The following is a 17872-nucleotide window of genomic DNA, read 5'->3' on the forward strand; positions in this document are numbered from 1 at the left end:
TGCCTCCAAACTTACTGTGTTTATCTAATTAACGTAGCTGCACTGTTAGGTCTGCTCAGATAAATCAATTTTGTTAGTAGTGTTTATGATATCAACTCAAGAGCCTCATAAAAATGAACGAATAGTAAACCAACTTTGAATTGATTTTATCAGTTCCTTATCTCTTTAGGGCAGATTCTCCTTTGTGGCAGGTCTGCAAACAGGGCTCTTACACGCTCCATTTCCCAATTCCTACTGCTCACTGCTTTCTTTTTCTCCATCTTATCCTCTCCTCACACCTATTTTTCTTCTCATTACTTATCATTTTTTATAGCTTTATATACATTTATATATACTGAAGACATTTATACTTCTTCAGTACACTCTTCCTTAGCTTTGATCTTATTTAAAGTCATTCTGCCTTTTCCAAGACCATGGTACATTTATTATGTTTTATAAATGAAAATACATGTTTGAAAGGTGAAGATATAAACACGACTTCAATTTTGATTTATTCGTAACAAATTTGTAAACTATTAACARATGTTAACCAACTCATTTTAACAAAGTAAGCAAACATTGCTAATAAAAAATGATGAAATTTAAATCTTAAATTTGAATATCTGTAASATTTGCAGATCACCTGCAATATTAAGTCCATGGGACTGCTAGAAGTATAATTCAAATCGAAATGAGGCCAGGTTTTTGGAATTAATAATCCTATTTCTTTCCAAAGAGGCATCAGGTATCACAAATGGGCACAGATGGTCAGGACCTGTATTTTACATCTCTGTTAAGTATTTTAAATTAATGAGTCTTAAAAATATAAACTTGTACCTGAACAATGAAAAATATTCTAACTCTGTCAAGCCACTTATTTCAGAAATACAGCCACTATCACAGCCAACTTGATTTATAGACTCTGACACAAGGTATGGGTATGTATTTATTGACTTTGGTAAATATATGTTTTTTTTTTTTTTTAATAATCTATTTACTGGAACCGGGTCAATCTTTCCTATGGATACTAGAGAGGGTTACTAATTCAAAACATGAGCAAGAGACTGTTAAAAGGAAGAATTCATAGAAAGCAAAAGGACAACAGAGAATATGTTATTAGCACAAGACAATCGAAGAGAAATCAGTGAAGTGCTCACATATGAGTCATGGAGAGACCTGAACCAGGCAAACCAGGCAAATGAACATTGTAGGACGACWCTTACCTAAAGCTCCACCTCCATGCTAAGTGCAAGGTAATTTGAAAGACTCACTGAAAGTCAGAAAATGATGCATATGACATCCCTTTACTGAAAAGGCCTTTTTATGGTGTTTTGTTCTTATATCATTTCAACCTAATTACGAAAAAGTAAGCTATTGTCTCAAACAGCAAAAATTCCAAATGAATAAACAAATTAATTAAAACTGTACAATCCTGAAGAAAAACAGAGCCTGGAAGTTTTTGTTTCTACAAAGTAAGAATTACACCCTGTGTAGGACAGCACAACACTTCTCCCCTGTGAAATATCCCTAGAATTAGAGATTATCCCTGGAATTACAAATATTGACCATATAAGACTAAAATGTCTATATCTACATGAATAAGCCAACATCCAGAGCTAATGAGTATACATTTTTCGGTTTCCTGTGGCTGCCAATAGCCAATTAAAATAGTACATCTTGTTTCAGTTTCATTAAGCCAGCAAGAAAAGAAAGAAGATAGAAGGAGAAGGAAAAAAAAGGTTTAAGACATTATAAAAAGCATTAAAATATTGCAACATAATGGAAAATTGAGCAACTGGACAGTACAAAGGTATTGTTATTACATGACCACTGCTAGGGCAAGCTGCAAACTAGCACTCAGAAAGCAATCAGAGATGTTTCTGTCTAAATGGATCCACTTCAGCAAAACTAGCAGGACTACATTTTAATCTATAAACATAGCAATACTATCACCTTCTGAGGAATGCTTCTTTACCATGTGAGAAATCATTAGAAAATGATACATATGAGAAAACTCTAGAAAAGCTAAAAGTGAGCGTAAAAAGAAATACCCTCAAAATATGTTATCAATCAATTTACCAGCCCAAAGAAAAAGTCAATGCCAATTTTAACCATGTATATGGAGTTCTAATGCCTCTCATGAAAAAAGTGACAACAGTTATTTCAATACACTGTTGAAATTATGCTCTGGCATGATCCTTCCTCTATATCTATTTTTCTTAGTTCTACTGCACTTAAGCTTTAAAATCAACAACAGATATCAAAATAAAAATTACCAAGTAGCCTTTTGAAGCATAGACACAGACTTCTTAGCATGTAGGCATGTCTCTTGTCCAAATATGGTGGTGATAAAAGCAAGATAAATACAACTTCACATGCTGAAACTAAACAGATTCAACACTGGCTGTAATTGGTAAAATTGCTTCTATTTTGTGCTTAATGAATGAGGAAAGCAAATATGCTACATAAATCTGCATGCAGAAGGGTGGTATAATAAGAAAACACAACTAAGAGTATGAGAAAAAGTATCTTGCATTCCTTCAGATAACTATAAACAGCAAGTATAGTATAATACTAAAATAAGTATAAATAAGAATAAAATATCGTGCTATCTTATGAATTTTCTGAAAACTCAGTCTATAGTGCATTTTCCTAACTGCTCTTTGTGTTCTAGGTCTCTGAGTCTGAACTGGACACAGACATTGCTTAGTGTATAGGAAAAGATACTGATCCATAATTGAAACAGTAAGGTACAAAAAGTAGATGCAACAATAAGTACTGTTACATTAAGCTTTTAATTAGAAGAATATAAAAGTGGAAAAGTTTGAGACTGAAAAAAATAAGAAAATGCCCATCACTTTAATTCAAGCTATTTCTACTTATGAATCCTAGTAAGTCTTTAATTTCATGATTCATGTAACTTTCATAGGACCCAAACTGGTCTTGTCTTCTGAAATAAACCATTATAAAAGTCTGAAATGCACAAGTTTGAAGAAAGTGCAGCAAAGTAAAATAAATAACAGAAGCTGAAGGAAGAAACAAACCTGGAAAAGTTACTCAGATGTTTAACCTTCACCAGCTACCAACAATAAAGGTTTGCAGCAGCAAGAGTTCAACTACTACCTTTCAGAGCAATATTGCCAGTGATGCCAGTCACTGTTATTACAAAAGGTCCTCTCATGTTAAGGATGATATTAGTATTATGGAAGTAAGAAGTTCAGTCATAGCAAGTATGAAAAGAACTGGATAGGAATATGCAAAATACACAACTTTTATTGCAGAAGATGGTTATACCACCAAACTGCTATAAAATAACTGTTTCCTGGTTGTCTGTCACTGTTAGATACATAAAGATTTAATTAATTTTCTGAAATGAACAAAAATCCTTAACACAAGTGGAGTGGTTGGCTTATATAGGGTGGAGGGCTTGGGGTGCGAAGAGAGAAAGGTTGAAATTAGACACATGTAGACAACATCCTCATATATAATCAGACCAAGGATCTGCATCTTTCCCTATACACAAAGCACGGTCTGGATCCAGTGCAGATTCAGAGACTTAAAACACAAAGAGCAATTAATGTTCCAGATTCAGTTTTCAGAAAACTCATATGATAGCAAAAGGAAGCTCCCCAGCACTTCTCCCCACCCCTGCAATTGAGCGCCCAAGTCAACAAACACAGATTGTGGCAAACTCAAATATTCAAGGAGAGATAAAACCGATAGTGCCAAGTCTATTGGGAAGAAAATATTAAAAGATTCTTTTGTGTGCATTTCTCTCAAGAAAATGGATTTCACATGAAGGAAAAACAGTGAAATTTATTGGAAAGAAAAAAAAATTAAGATTGAAAGTGAAAAGTACAAACTATTTAAGAACCAATTTTTAAGGAAAAAGGTCATGATTCTGTAATCAAGAAAGGGAAAAACTGGGTAAAAGCTAACTTTAACTCTGTAATCTAGTAAAAGCAACTATTGATCTAAAAATTTATGATGTAGATTGATTTGGGTGCACTAAGATACTACACAAAAAATATATAAAAAGCTAAGAACAATAAATTGAAAAGAAAGGAAACCCTAGGAAAATGATTTAGTAGAATTACTATGTGATAATTGTCAAATTACAATAATGAAAACAGAATGGTCAATAAGTATTTTTAGTCTGTATTTTGCAGGAAACAGAAGATTCATATCCCATGAGAATAATGACCTACCATCTCCTCAATAATTGATGTGAAATCAGAGATAAACATTTTCAGATGCAGGTCATGCTAATTCAACATAAAAGAAAACAGTGAAGTGATCTTTGGTCTTATTGTTCTTTTCAAAATAAACTTTTAAAGTTACAAGAGTTCATGAAAAATGAAAGACTGCCAATGCTTCGTTAATGTTCAGAAGGAAAAAGGGGAAGACCCAGATGATCATAGGCTAACAAGTGGACAATGAACTTGGCAAGGAGAACAACAGAACTGCTGTTGGAATCATTTAAGAAGAAATACATTTTAAGAAATTAAATTAATCCAGTCACTGTAGGTTTTACCCAATCTAATTTCCTCCTTTGATGGTTACTCGCTGTTCTGTGGCTCCACAAACAGCCTTGGCAGCAACATGAGATCCTACACTGTACCACTCCTTCACAAATGACCAAGAAGAGCCAAGCATGATTTCTAGGATCACTTCTAGGTATCGCCTGCTATGGGCTTCTCCAGGAAAAGCAGAAAGATATTGGTGGCCTGTCCCTGCAGCTCCTCCTGAAGTCCCATCATGAAATATCATCTCAACAAGCTCCACTATCTTCTGTCAGCTGATGCTTGTCACACAGAGCACCCATGTTCCCATACTGGAGATGGTCTTGGGATATTTGTCACCCGCATACCTCTGCTGTCTCCAGATTAAGGCTTTTCTGAATATTATATGTTAGCCCAGAGAAGTTATTGAGCTTACTCAGCTACTCATTTGGTAAGCTGTTTATGAGATTCAACTGTATCATGGAATATCATCACCTCAAGTATAATCCAGAAAGTTAACCCTGTATATCCCAATTATGGTTAACCACATCTTTAATACTCTATTTTATGTAGCAATGGAGCTTTTCTCTTTTGGTAGATAGGGCATGTAGTGTACTACTAGTATACACTCACATTAACAGCCATGCAAATGCTATGTGGTCTTTTATCATTTCAGTAATCAGTTAAATTTAAATTTTGTTGTTACATCTTCCCCCCCCCCCCAAAAAAAAATAATGGGAATAGGTTTAGACAAACATTGAAATCATAAACAGTTCAAACCTTTTGCAACCTGTTTTCCTTTACTAATCAAATTTGGCAAAAAGGATTCGCTTGAGCTGGTTTTCTGTGGAGGGGGGGAGCCTAAGCTAGCTAATATTTTGGCTTTTTTTAAAAAAAAAAAAAAGTAAGAAAAACTGCAAAAACAAAAACGTCAAAAACTGATATAAGTAATCATGATAATAAAAAAGTACATAAAGGAAGGAGATACTAAACCTGATGGGCCATATTTTCAAAGCCAGCCTTGAATTTCCCTCCTATCATAGAATGGTAAGGTTGGAAGGGACCTCTGGAGATCATCTAGTCCAATCCTCAGCATAGCCCATGTGGGGATTGAACCTACAACATTAGCATTAGCAATGCCACACTCTAACCAGCTGAGCTAAACCTTCCCCCTCCTATGAGCATGTGTTGGTCCTCAGGCAAAATAGTTTGCTTGCAATAGATGTCTTTTTCCATTGAAGTTTTGTGTATACAGAAAACTCAGAAGCAGTATGCATACCAAGACAAGCATACGATGTTAACATACTAAATGTCAACATGTTAAATGCAATTTTGCTCCTATCAGATCTAGAGGTATGAGTGTTACTTACAAGCACGCATCATTGCACTGCTAAATTTTTCTAACTGCACTCTTGRCACCGCAGCCAACCTGCGCACCCAGTATCCGAGCAGCCCTGCCATGAGCGCAACCACACAAGGGCATCCYGAAGAGAGCTGCAACAACTCATGCAAGGCATTGCCATTTCCAAGGCAGTGGGAATCTGTTACAGCCCTAACTGCTGCTCCAAGTGGTATCACTGTAGGTAATCTTCCACGCCGTGATATCCACTCCGAGCCAGCTGGCAGCACCCTGCAGCTCTGTGCCATAAGGGCACGCAGAAGTAGACAAGTTCAGCAAGTACAGCCAGTGTGCACGCAAGGCAGGACTGAAGCAGTGCATTCAGTCAGACATCCACTGCAGGAGGAAGGAACTGGTAGATCATATGAGAGCACAGACTAACAGGGAACCAAAGGAAGGTGCAAATTGCCATAGTCTGCTGTCAAGATATGTACACAGACGAAGTGTACACACATTCAGTCAAAGACTTAATTAAGCAGGTGCTTTGACAATACCTTTCTTTTGATATGATTTCTGAAGATGACTTGCACTGAAGTTAACAGTGCACTCCGCCAAAACAGGGACATCCCATTTACCCCTGCCATAATCCTTCTCCTCTGCCAGCCATGTACTCAGTCCCATCACACTGAGTCAACTGAAGTTTCTCTGATCATGCATCATGCTAGTTCCACTAACTAAAATACTAAAATAATAACAACTCAGCAAAAGAGAGTGAGTAATTTTGAGTTGATCAGGCTTCCTTTGTGATCAGATGGCACAAAGGAGAGGAAATTGCATWGTAGGGGAAGGAAAAAAACAGAAGAGGTACAAAGTGTTAGCATTTAAAAGTATTTAAAAACTTATTAGCAGGTAGGAAAGGGAGGCAGAAGTGGGAGAAAAATACTCCTTTTTCAGGAGCAGTAAAGTGGTAATCTCTCTTAGATTTAATAAGAAACTATATCTTAGATGAGATCCAGTCAATTAGTGGAAGGATAGACATCGATTATGTTGAAGCAAGTGTGAAAYGGGTGATAAAACTCAGATGGATATTCAAAGTATATACCAACTAATTTGTGTCACCTGTGCATTCTCCCAACAGGCAGTGCTCAGAGCACCTCATTAACAAGCAGCTCCCATTCTCCTGCTGTGAAAAGACACCGGTGAGAAGCAAACCTGTACAGTTATTTATTCCTTTATTAAAGGAATAAATCCTTTATTAAAGGATTATATGAGATTATTATAATCTCATATAATTTATCACAGACATACTATGAAAAAGGTTCTTTTTACATTAAATCTAAACCTCATTGATATAATACTGAAAAATCTGTGATAGTCTTCAAATGCAAGTTTTAAAGCCCAGCAACCATAATAAAAATTGTTCTTGCTCCCCCCAGCTTTCCAAATTAGATTTTCTATAAGACTATTTGTGGAAAAATATCCCAAGAAATCAGTCACCTGCTATGGAGTTATGGAGATCCAAGCTAACTCATCAGTCATTTTAGAAGATGCTCCTCTCCCTCTTAAGTCCTTAACAACAGTACATGTAAATTTGGTTTTGCATAGTAGATTGACAGAAGATAAGAGGACACTGGTTTAAAATAAAGTATTACAACACTTGTGTCTCAGCTTCAATGTATGTTATTAAGCAACCCGTCAAGAAGACGACATTAATGACTGTCAAGTGAATCTTTAATCCAAGGACAAGTGGAAACTTGGTTAAGCCTGGAAGTTTTAAGTAACTTTCCTTTTACAATTCAAGGGGAAGGTATAACTGACCACGTTTTGTAGCAATAATCAGAAACTAAAGCAGGAAATCAGAAACTACTTGAAGGTATTGGAATTCACCATTGGAAAAGCATGCAAGCATGACCTAAGAGATACGGCTCTGCCATAGCTGACTTACAGGACTTGTGAAAGTTTTGAAACAACAAAATTGGCTGTAGTTACTTAGTTTATTGCATTCAGAAAACGCGTCTTTGTGCACACTGTAACAATGAGYCAGGCTGAATCCCTAAAATCAGCAATCTCTCCCCCAAAATGAGAGCACTGGGATGGGAAAGTGGGGTGGAAGGGTTTTCTAAATCTTAGGTAAAACCTCAGAACAAGAGAAACATTAGTGCAAGCATGGATAGGATGAGTAAAGTGAAATGTGTGTGAGCATTGGACTGCTAAAAGAAAAAATTAATCTACAGATGACGTAAAAAACAGAAATAACACTTGAAGATGTCAAACTAATCAACTCAAGACCTATAAGAGAATTGAGCATTACTCAAAACGAAGTAAAATATCAAACGGAGACATCTCCCAAATACTGAAATACAACTCATACTCCAGGTAGGAAAAAAAAAATCTGTATTTGCACAACTACTACAGAACATCCCCAGACATCCAGAAGACCAACTTTATTTCCAGAATTGGATAATGAAGGCTAATCTTCACAATATAGGACTGGAAGGAATCTTTTTGGTTATTGCCTGCTACGGTAAGTAGTACAGCAKAGTAACCCTTTCAATATTTAGATATTACTTCCTCAGAAACAGTTCTGTTCTTCTTTTATTCACACTGGGAAACAGTTCTGAAACTCACTGCTTCTTGAACAAATTATCTATGGCAAACTTGAAACTTTTTTTTTTTTGACGACTCCACTGTGTTGCTTATAAAGCTATTTCCTTCCCTAGGGGTACCTCATGATGGATTTACAGATAGTAACTGTGCATATGCTCAGTCATTGCTTTGCTATACTAAAACTCCATTAATTCCTCATTAATTCCTAGTTGCCTAAATAGCCTTTCCCTTTCTAACCTCTTCTCTAAGATGGACAGATTTGGAGGAGGAATTCACTAAACTCCACTATTGAGCTGAGTGAAGACAGCTCCAAATCTGGCCAGTGAAAATCCTTCCTGCAGTTTAGGAGAACATTACCTTTCTAAAGTAGAAGGTTAGATAGAGAGCATCATGCCCCACTTCTGTTTGGATGCTGGGCAAATAAACCCTAATGGGATTGCTTCTCTTTGCAGCTGGAGCTCCATGTATAGCATGGAGCTATACATTAATACAAATTTATCTGTGGCTTTGCTGTGTGTCACATTGCTCCTGAATGATGGGTACAGAAGGGTAAAACATTTCAGAAGACTACAATTACCATTCTCACAACTGAACAGGAACTTGTAGCAGGAACAGTAATATCCGGTACAGAAACCAAATGAGTCACATTGTTCTTACTGTATTTGGCCTTTTGGCAAAGACAGAATTGGCAGCTGGTATTTTTTGGTAGTCACTGATTTCTCCTCAAACTGGTCTGAAGCTTAACTCATCGTGATTCAAAGGACTTCATCAAAAGCACAGATTCTAGTGGGCATATTCTTCCTTGAGGTCTCAGGTAAACAGCATGTAAGAAAAAAAGGGGAATAAAAACTACCTTTTCAGAGGTTATTGAGATCTACATAGTGTGCATTGATACACAAATAAAATTTCTGAGACTGAGGAGAGGCTCAGACTCTGACTTAAGCCATCTGTCTTCAGGGAGTAGCACTAAACAGTTCAAGGTCTTATATCTCATTTTATTTGGTGGCTTACAGGAAAGCAAATCAACATGGGCAAACAGTATATCTCTGTTCCAGGGTACCAGACACAAACATATCCGCATACACACCGAACCGCTCATTCACAGATGCAAAACTTAGTGCATTTTCTGACTCTGTATTTTGAACTTCATTTTCAGCTCAGAACCAAAGTAGGAAAGAAAAGTTCACCCCAGTGTTACATAAATATCAAGTGACTGAGTATTTGTAAATTAGAAAGAAAGGACAGTCAAAATGTAGATTTCTATAATAAAATTAGTTAGTTAAAATCTTTTGCCATACAAAAGGGTTTACTATACTTTATATGCTAAGAGAAGAAAAAAAAATCACGTCTAAGACCTGACACAGCTKCAGTCTTGACATCTAAGATAATTTCACTATTGGTCACAGTTTGCAAAGTACTTTCTTACTGTATCAAAATTGTGATTATTCACCACTGTCTGCAGTTCTTAACAGATTGTAACCAGGACTGCCCTGATTAATTATTAGGATCATACAAAAAAGAGCGGTATTGAGTAGCCAAATTTGAGTCTATCACAAATTTTATGCTAGAGTAATTTTTGCTATATTGTCATAAAGCATCTGCCTTTTTCTTATATACACATCAAAGTCTGAGATTCCAGGATAGCCTTCTTAAAAATGGGAAGAGCAGTGTTAAGTTATTAGGCTTCTGGAAACCAGGCAGTCTGTCTTTTAACTTTGGTCAGGACTAAGAGAAACAAATGGACACAATATTCAGTTTAGTGGGTCTGGAGTGCTGGGGAGTCACACGAGAGCAACTTAGTGATACAATTCAGCTCAACACTACTTGTCTACAAAGAACAAAATTCAATCTGACCTAGCACGAAAAGGAAATGTTTTTCTCACCTTGCTCCAGCAATAAGCTCTTTCTGTCCTGGATCAAATGTTAACTGTGAGAAGTCTACAGCATCTTCTGCTCTGAACACACGTAACCAAGGGGCAATTTCTAAAAAAAAAATGAAAAAGAAGAATAGTTGTTACTGTAAATGTCATAGTTGTAGGACATCAGATAGCCAACATCACATTTGCAGGCACTGTTTTCTCAGTATGGTCTTCAGAGGGAACAGAGGAGACTTTTACTACCCTATCACATAACTGCACWATAATCTTATCAAATAAAGAACAACCATCCAATAAATGATTGAATTAAGTATCAAAATTATGTTCTTTCCTATAAGTCAGATGTGTTTTTTTTTTCCTTAGGTGAGCAAAACAGAGTACAACCACAATACATTGGCAGATAACCAAATGAAGTCAWTGAGGTCAGACTGATTTCCTGTGTATCAGAAGCAGCTAAGGATGTCTTAAAATAATAAAAAGAAAAGAATAGAATTTGACCTGAATTCTATGGAAAATAATAAGGCAAACTAGCATGTTTGACTTTTAAAGAGCTTAAGACACAAGGGAGGTAAAAGGGAAGATGCCTGACAGTCAGAAAAAAGCATTTTTTCCTGCCTTTCTCAGACCAATGTACCATTATGAAAAACAGACAGCAGACATGGGTAACTCACTGAAATTCAGCAATGATTGTTATTTGTATTCAGAATATGAATCTATTTCTACTTTCAAAGTTCAACACATTTAAACAACTCTACCAACCCCTTAAACATTGCCATTATTATTAACTGTTTCTACATCCATATCATTAGCCAGGTACCCAAAGTGTGGTTGTATTAGCACAAATGTTTTTGTTCTGGGAGCACAGAGAGATTTTTTTAGGCAGACCCACAGAGTACAGAAAACTGCTATTTATGAAGTATAATGATATCAATGGTTTAAAAAAAAAAAGTTGCACAAAAGCCTCATCCTCTAGCATTTCTCTTCCAATTCTCAGCAAAGCAAAGCCTTTCTTTACTATTTTTAACGTAGCCAGAAAACAGTATTCCAGAACATATGCAGAAGGTGAAGAGGACGACGTATGCATGATACAACAGYGCTGTCTGCTTAAAGGCAATAGATCTGAATAATTCTCAAATAAGAGAATCAAAGCTGTGTACTTTGTGACAATCATTTGGTACACACTGTAAACAGCAACCTCTCTGAAAGTGTCACGGCCATGTAATTTTTGATACTGAGATTGCCAGTTAGAGCTCAGGTTGCCCAACAGGAGCCATTGTAAGTTCTGGTTTTATGCTCACCTGTGTATTTTTCCCATTGCAAATGTCTGGATCGAAATAATCCATGTCTTGTGCTTGTTCCAAGGTGATTTGTTCTTAATTTAAATATTTAGGTTTTAGCACAAACAAGTTATCTGTTTCCAAGGAGAAGGCCCAGGTGAAAAATGCTGTTTTGTGTCAGAAATGTATTCAGCCATTGCCGAGAACCGTTAAATAATGCTGCGCAGAAGCTGCAGCACCATACACTTTGGGAGAACAAATGGACCTTTGCAGTGGAATCACTTCTGTGTTTTTAATGACAGGCTACATGCATCTGGGCAATCACAGGCCTCTAATGTCTGTCTGCATATGTTTAGTAGAGTTTGGTAGCAAATTCAAATTCAGCATTGATTCTGCTAGTCATAAATTCCCCACCATTTCGGAGGGAGGCAGGAAAGCCCCATCAGAGCAAGGCATGCTCAAGCTGGAGAGCAAGAGGAGCGTGAGGACCTGCTGAGAAATCTCTCTGAAATCAGATCCCCTCTCCTTCTTCAAAATGTAAATTATTTTATTCTTCCTTTGTTGCACTCAGTATTGGTCTTGCTTGAAATAAAGACGGAACAGGGTCAGGGAGAGCAAAGGACAGCAAGAGCAACTGTTATCCTTTGCTGCAAACACCCTAAACCAGCAAATCCTGTGTCTTACAGTGGCTTCACATGCCTCACAGGAGTAACCCCATATGGAATAAAGTCATAATTGTTGTTACATTTCTATAAGGAAAAGCCTTTTCTGTTTCCAGTTACACTACTGAAAATTTAAGTGAATGAATAGAAAATTCTCAGATTTATTACTATCTAAAGAGTAAAATATAGGTGCGGAGCCATAAGTGAAACACGGTCTTTCAGTTTTGATAGGAATTAACTCCTTAGAGTCAGAGATGAATAAGAAGCTATTAAAGGTCTATCAAATATTTTTATTTTGATTTAAAAACTCAAGGTTACATAATGAGCAATAATAGTTTTACTTATTTAACGGTTTTCTGGCAGATGCAACATGACGGGCTTTATAAGATAACACAGCTATAGATTTTCTATACTACAACAGCTCCACCAATAAACGTGTAAGTTAATTTTGCTGCCTGCTGATATATACCCTAATTGTACTCCCCGCTGATCCCAGTGAAGTGTATGACAAACTGCCGTAGTCCCTCCTCTTTCCGACTCCAGCTCTCCTGTTCTGATGTCTCCCTCACATTTCTCTGTTCCTAGTTAGTGTAACACACTATAATACTCTTTGCTCTTTCACTACTTCTCTCTCTCTCTCCTTACTCCTGATAGTGAAAACACTTTATCAGACACACTTTCAGACTACACCCTGGTAKGGTTTTTTTTTTTTTTTTTKYTTTKTTTTTAGGGTTTTTGTTTGTTTTTAAGTTAAGCACACATATTTATTATTTTGCAGATAACAGTCTCAGACTTTAAGCTGTCTGTGCAGAAGTGTATTGTTGTATACGGACAATCATGACAGCAACTGGACTCCAACGTATGCTAGGTCCTTTCAATATAACCATAATACGTATCTATTAATTATCAGCAAATAAACAAAATCATTAATATATGACTGAAATCTCCAGGATTTACAACTCAGTAACATTCCTGAAATAAAATGCAATTTTTCTTATGGAATTAAAAGACCTGGATATTGAGAGAGTCAGAGATTCTGAGAAAGCCATGGTTCTCTTTTCACATGCACTTTCGTGAATTACAGTGCATTTTCCCATTTTTCTGGGTGTTTCAGGTCTGGTTGGGTTTTTTATTTTATTTTATTTTATTAATAGCTTAGGTTTAAGAGGAAACAAGAGTTTGCCATGGTTCATAAACCTATGGTAAAGTAAACACACTGAAGCCCACTCCCCTTGCAATAAAGGTCAAGAGAGTCTCCTAAAGAACTGCATAGACAAACATGGTTAATGATCAAAGCTGGGCTGGGCAACATTAGATACTTGTCCGAATAATGAAAGTCCAGAAATTTGTCTCAATCTTACTTTACAATTAATGTCTACCCAACAGGCCATGGTTTGTTCAGTTCACATTGTCCAGGGACTTGCTGAGGACTACTGACCTGTACATTTCTTTGTAGATGAAACAAAACTGTCTCCAAATTTAGTTTAATCATTCAGCCCTTCAAAGACAAGCAGAGCTACAATAAGCAGTAAAACAAATTGACAAAATACCAGTAAGAATAGAGTGGTATGTTTAGAACTGAAWTCAGAACTGATCTAACATGGTAAAAAAAAAACAAAATAAACAAATAAAAGATAGGTACAAAGAGCTCAGAGTTGCATTAAAAACTTAACATAGATATTAATAATTTCAGCAGTGTTTATGGTATAGATAGATATAAGGCATCTCACGTCATGATGTTCTTTTGTGTAAATAGTGACCACAAAATTAAGCACATGGGCAATAACATCTTGAAGTAACTGCTAGCAGAAAAACACTACTGTTTAAAACTACTAGATTTGCAATATTAGCAGAAGTCTCTGGGTGGCATCGGTACCACAAATTCACTAATCTTATCAGAAAACTCTTCTAAAACAAAAGCATGCCAAAGGCGTTTTATAATCATATGTACCTAATCTCAGGATGATACAATAATTATAGCCTTCCTAAAGTTGTATAATAGTTTTAGTGTCACTTAGATCTTTTATTCCTGAGATCCTCACATTACTCATGTACCATCTCCAAAGGCAACAAGATGATGCAGAAGTCTCTGCTGTGATCCACGGTGCTGACCTGGTTACGTCACCCCTGGTACCAGTCTTATTAACCCCAGAGATCCCTATTAAGTTGGCTGTCATGGCTAGCAAGAGACGGTCCACCTGGTCACCCATTCAGTGCACCCTATTCAGGGTGTATTCGCAGCACTCCTCTTGCCAAAGACCCCATGTAGTGCACTTGCCAACTCTCTGCCATGACATTTCTGTCATCTTCCCTAACTATTTTTAAATGCTGATACCGAGGCTGAGAAAAACAAGATGTTCTGAATGATTTCTGTACATTGCTGGTATCACTGAGTGTGATTGTTAGTTTTCCTTTTAAGCTTCTCATTATTACATAAATACTGCCATGAATAAGAAATTCACTGAAAACAACTTCATAAAAATAACCATTGCTCTGTGCTGGAAAAAGAAAAAAAAAAGAGAGAGAGAGAGAGAGAGAGAGAGAGAGAGAGAGAGAGAGAGAGAGAGAAAGGCATGCAAGTGCCTCCATCTCTTGCAAACAACTTTTCTCTGTACATTTTCTTTCTTACATTTCCCTTCACCATCATCTTTTCCAGCATATCCACTGTTTGGTATGTCTGGTACATACCTTCAGATGCCAAGGCTAAGGAGGAACAGATCATGGATGTAACACAGAGCTAATAGGCTGTGCTAGCAGAAGGCTCTGACAGACCAAACATCGCACACCAGAAATAGAGTGGATGGAAGATATTCGGAGAAAAGTATAACCTCAACCATTGAAAAGTGACATCAGCTTATGAAGTTTCATGGTTCTCTGTAAAATGAAAGGATTAGGACAGACAAGTATATCCTCAGTATTTCATTTTAATGAAAAAGATGTTGCATGTAGCTCTCCCCATATAGAAGACATTTATGCTGGGACTACTTGCACCACTGACTTTAATAACACAGAATTAGAATTATGTTTCCATTGTAACTGGGAAACAAAAGAACATGCATTTATAGTAGCTAATCTACAACATTTAATGAAGGTGAAGGTTAAGAACATTTGTTATTAAAATTAAGAATATTCTTCGATCTAGATAATACAAAGCAGACATTCTGGTGAACAGCCATTAAAGGAGAACTGTGCAGTTTCTCAAATTGGGATCTAGGGAGCAACAACAAAACAAAACATTTTTTCCCTCTGAGGAAAAAATAAAAACACTGCAAGACTACTGTTTATGCAAAGTTAGCTAATGAAACCCAATCTTTCATAAAAAGAAACTATGGGAGTTTCTGCCCTGCCCACCAAGATTAAATCAGCAACCACAAACTAAAAGATTCATGTTTTAATGTCTTACCATACTACATTTGGAAACATGAAAACAAGTTAGATCTCCATCTGCAGATCAGAGCTCATCTCTGTTTATAGAAAGAAAAAAAAAAATCATGCAAAGACCCAAACTATGGCTTCCTTTCAAGATCCAAGAGTTTCCTGGAGATCTCTTCAGCTCACAAATAAGGCAGCTACCTTCCTTATACTATCCAACCAACCTAACCCGTTTCTGAAACTTGCCTTTCCTTGCAAAGAAGACTCAAAAAGTAAAGAAATAAATAGGCAGTTCTTGCATTATCTAGAAGCTTTACCTGCTTCCTGAGCATCTTGCCGTTTTAAATCATCTGTAATAAAACAAATCCCAAGACTATAAACCTCTATAAACTATAAACCAGTAAGTTCACCACCTGCTTATTGGGCTTTTGTTTATTAAGCCACCATTATCAGTTACAGAACAATTTCTGAGGCAATAAGGCAGGTTTAAGTAGTTTGTTCACTATTAATGGCTAAAATAGAAGATAAAGCATACTTAAAGTATCTGCTTCTTCACTTCAAACAAATTCAGCATCACAGAAGAACTTGAATTTCTGTTTTAAACATCCTTTAAATTACTGCCTTCTATCCTCCTCCTCATATTTTGCATTGGTTTGCTCATTATTCACAAAGCCATTGCCTCAGCAATTTGCTTACAGCACTCACAGCAAGGTGGGAGCCGTCACAGCAATTACCCTGCCCTCATTCCTTGACCTGCTTTTACAGTTTGTGCCAGCCTCCAAAATCTCAGGGTCTAATATCCAGCTCACATTCCTCTTCTCTTTGTGTTGGCAGAGCTTCTCCCACCAGAAGTACTCGTTTCTGCGTTCTTATGAGTGCACATGTGTCTATTACTGGGATAATTAAAGGGAATTTGGGTTCGGACTGTCTGTGCCCTCAGGGAAAAGACAGTAACATCTGCTACAACAAATACTTATTCCTTATTTTTCTGAACACGGACTTCGAGTTGTTTATATTTTGTTGTCCAAACATACACATTGCATACAAACACAAGAAAGTAAAAGGGAAAAAAGGACGAACTCCCACTCAGATGAAAGAGGTTTTGGCATTACAAGCAGAGGTTTTATATGCTTAGAATTAGTGAAGAGCTCTACAGAAATTAAATAATGACAAAGTATCACCCTTGACATCCAATTAGAGCCCTCTTGAGTTTTCTTTCTCTTAYGCACAGAAACAGTAGGAAACTAGAGCCTCAAACCACTCCAGGAACAAAACAGAACAGAAAAAAAAAAACGTATCTTGCTTTGCAAAGTTGCCTTAACCAGCTGCAGAGATCACATTGGCCATAGTCTTCCAACTTCTAAGGAAATAAACCCTTAACTCAAACAAAGAGTATCTGATACTATAATACTTTTAAACTATATAGTATCAGTCATCTGAGGAGAGCATGACACTTAAAATACGACACTTAAAATAATTATGTTTCACAACAGTTTAATTTGCCAACAGTTGCGCCTAAAAACTTTCAGTTGCCCAACCCTTCAGCCATATTTTGAACAATAATCCTAAAGTGACTTACAGTCTGGCAGGTAAGCCAGAAATTGAAACAGGATTTTCAAACCCCAGTACATTATTAAAGCAAAATGCCAGCAGGCTACCTTAAAAATATATAAATTAAAGCTTAAGGAAAAAGGAGAAGCAAAGAGAAAATAGACGTRTCTGTTTTTAGGGGCTCACATCTAACTTTCCCCTCCCAATTCATTTAAATGTAGTATTTAATTGTGTTTTTTCTACTTGCAGATTACCCATGACAATCAACCTTCCTCCGTTACCTTACCGTGTATGCTACTCATTTGGCAATGAAAAATTTGTAAGTATTAGCCTGAATGACATGACCTTGAGACATAAAGTCAAGCCCGTTGCTGCAGAAACAGAGATTGCAACCTGCTCCCTCACTCTTCAGCTCCTGGTGGGAACTGATTCAAAACTGCTGTCCTCCTAGTAGTCAATAATTTATTTTTAATTTTTCTGAAGCTGTTAGGATTAGATTTAGTCATCTTCACTTTCACTGAATTGCATATACACATGGTTGTACAATAGATGGGAGCTGAGAGGCAGTGGGTGCTTAGAGGTGCCTTGCAATGGCACGTTCTTATACATGTTGGCATGACAAAATGACAAAACTAAAATTGTTTACTTACATACTTTTAGTATCATGAAATTTCTTGATTCTATCAATTCTACCCAAGACTACAGT

General features: G+C 36.7%; 1 protein-coding gene across 3 annotated transcripts in view; it reads right to left on the reverse strand.

Annotated features, from left to right (window-relative positions):
* The window catches only part of SEMA5A (semaphorin 5A), a 304442-nt gene that overhangs the window by 190467 nt on the left and 96103 nt on the right, over positions 1-17872 (reverse strand). For all 3 annotated transcript variants that reach the window (XM_085307061.1, XM_085307059.1, XM_085307060.1), the window contains exon 4: positions 10311-10410. In XM_085307061.1, the coding sequence (XP_085163187.1) occupies positions 10311-10410 (100 nt within the window). The remainder of the gene's footprint in view (positions 1-10310; positions 10411-17872) is intronic.

The sequence above is a fragment of the Rhea americana genome, unplaced genomic scaffold (assembly GCF_003343005.1).
Source record: "Rhea americana isolate MKP2758 unplaced genomic scaffold, rheAme1 scaffold_251, whole genome shotgun sequence".
Lineage (NCBI taxonomy): Eukaryota > Metazoa > Chordata > Aves > Rheiformes > Rheidae > Rhea > Rhea americana.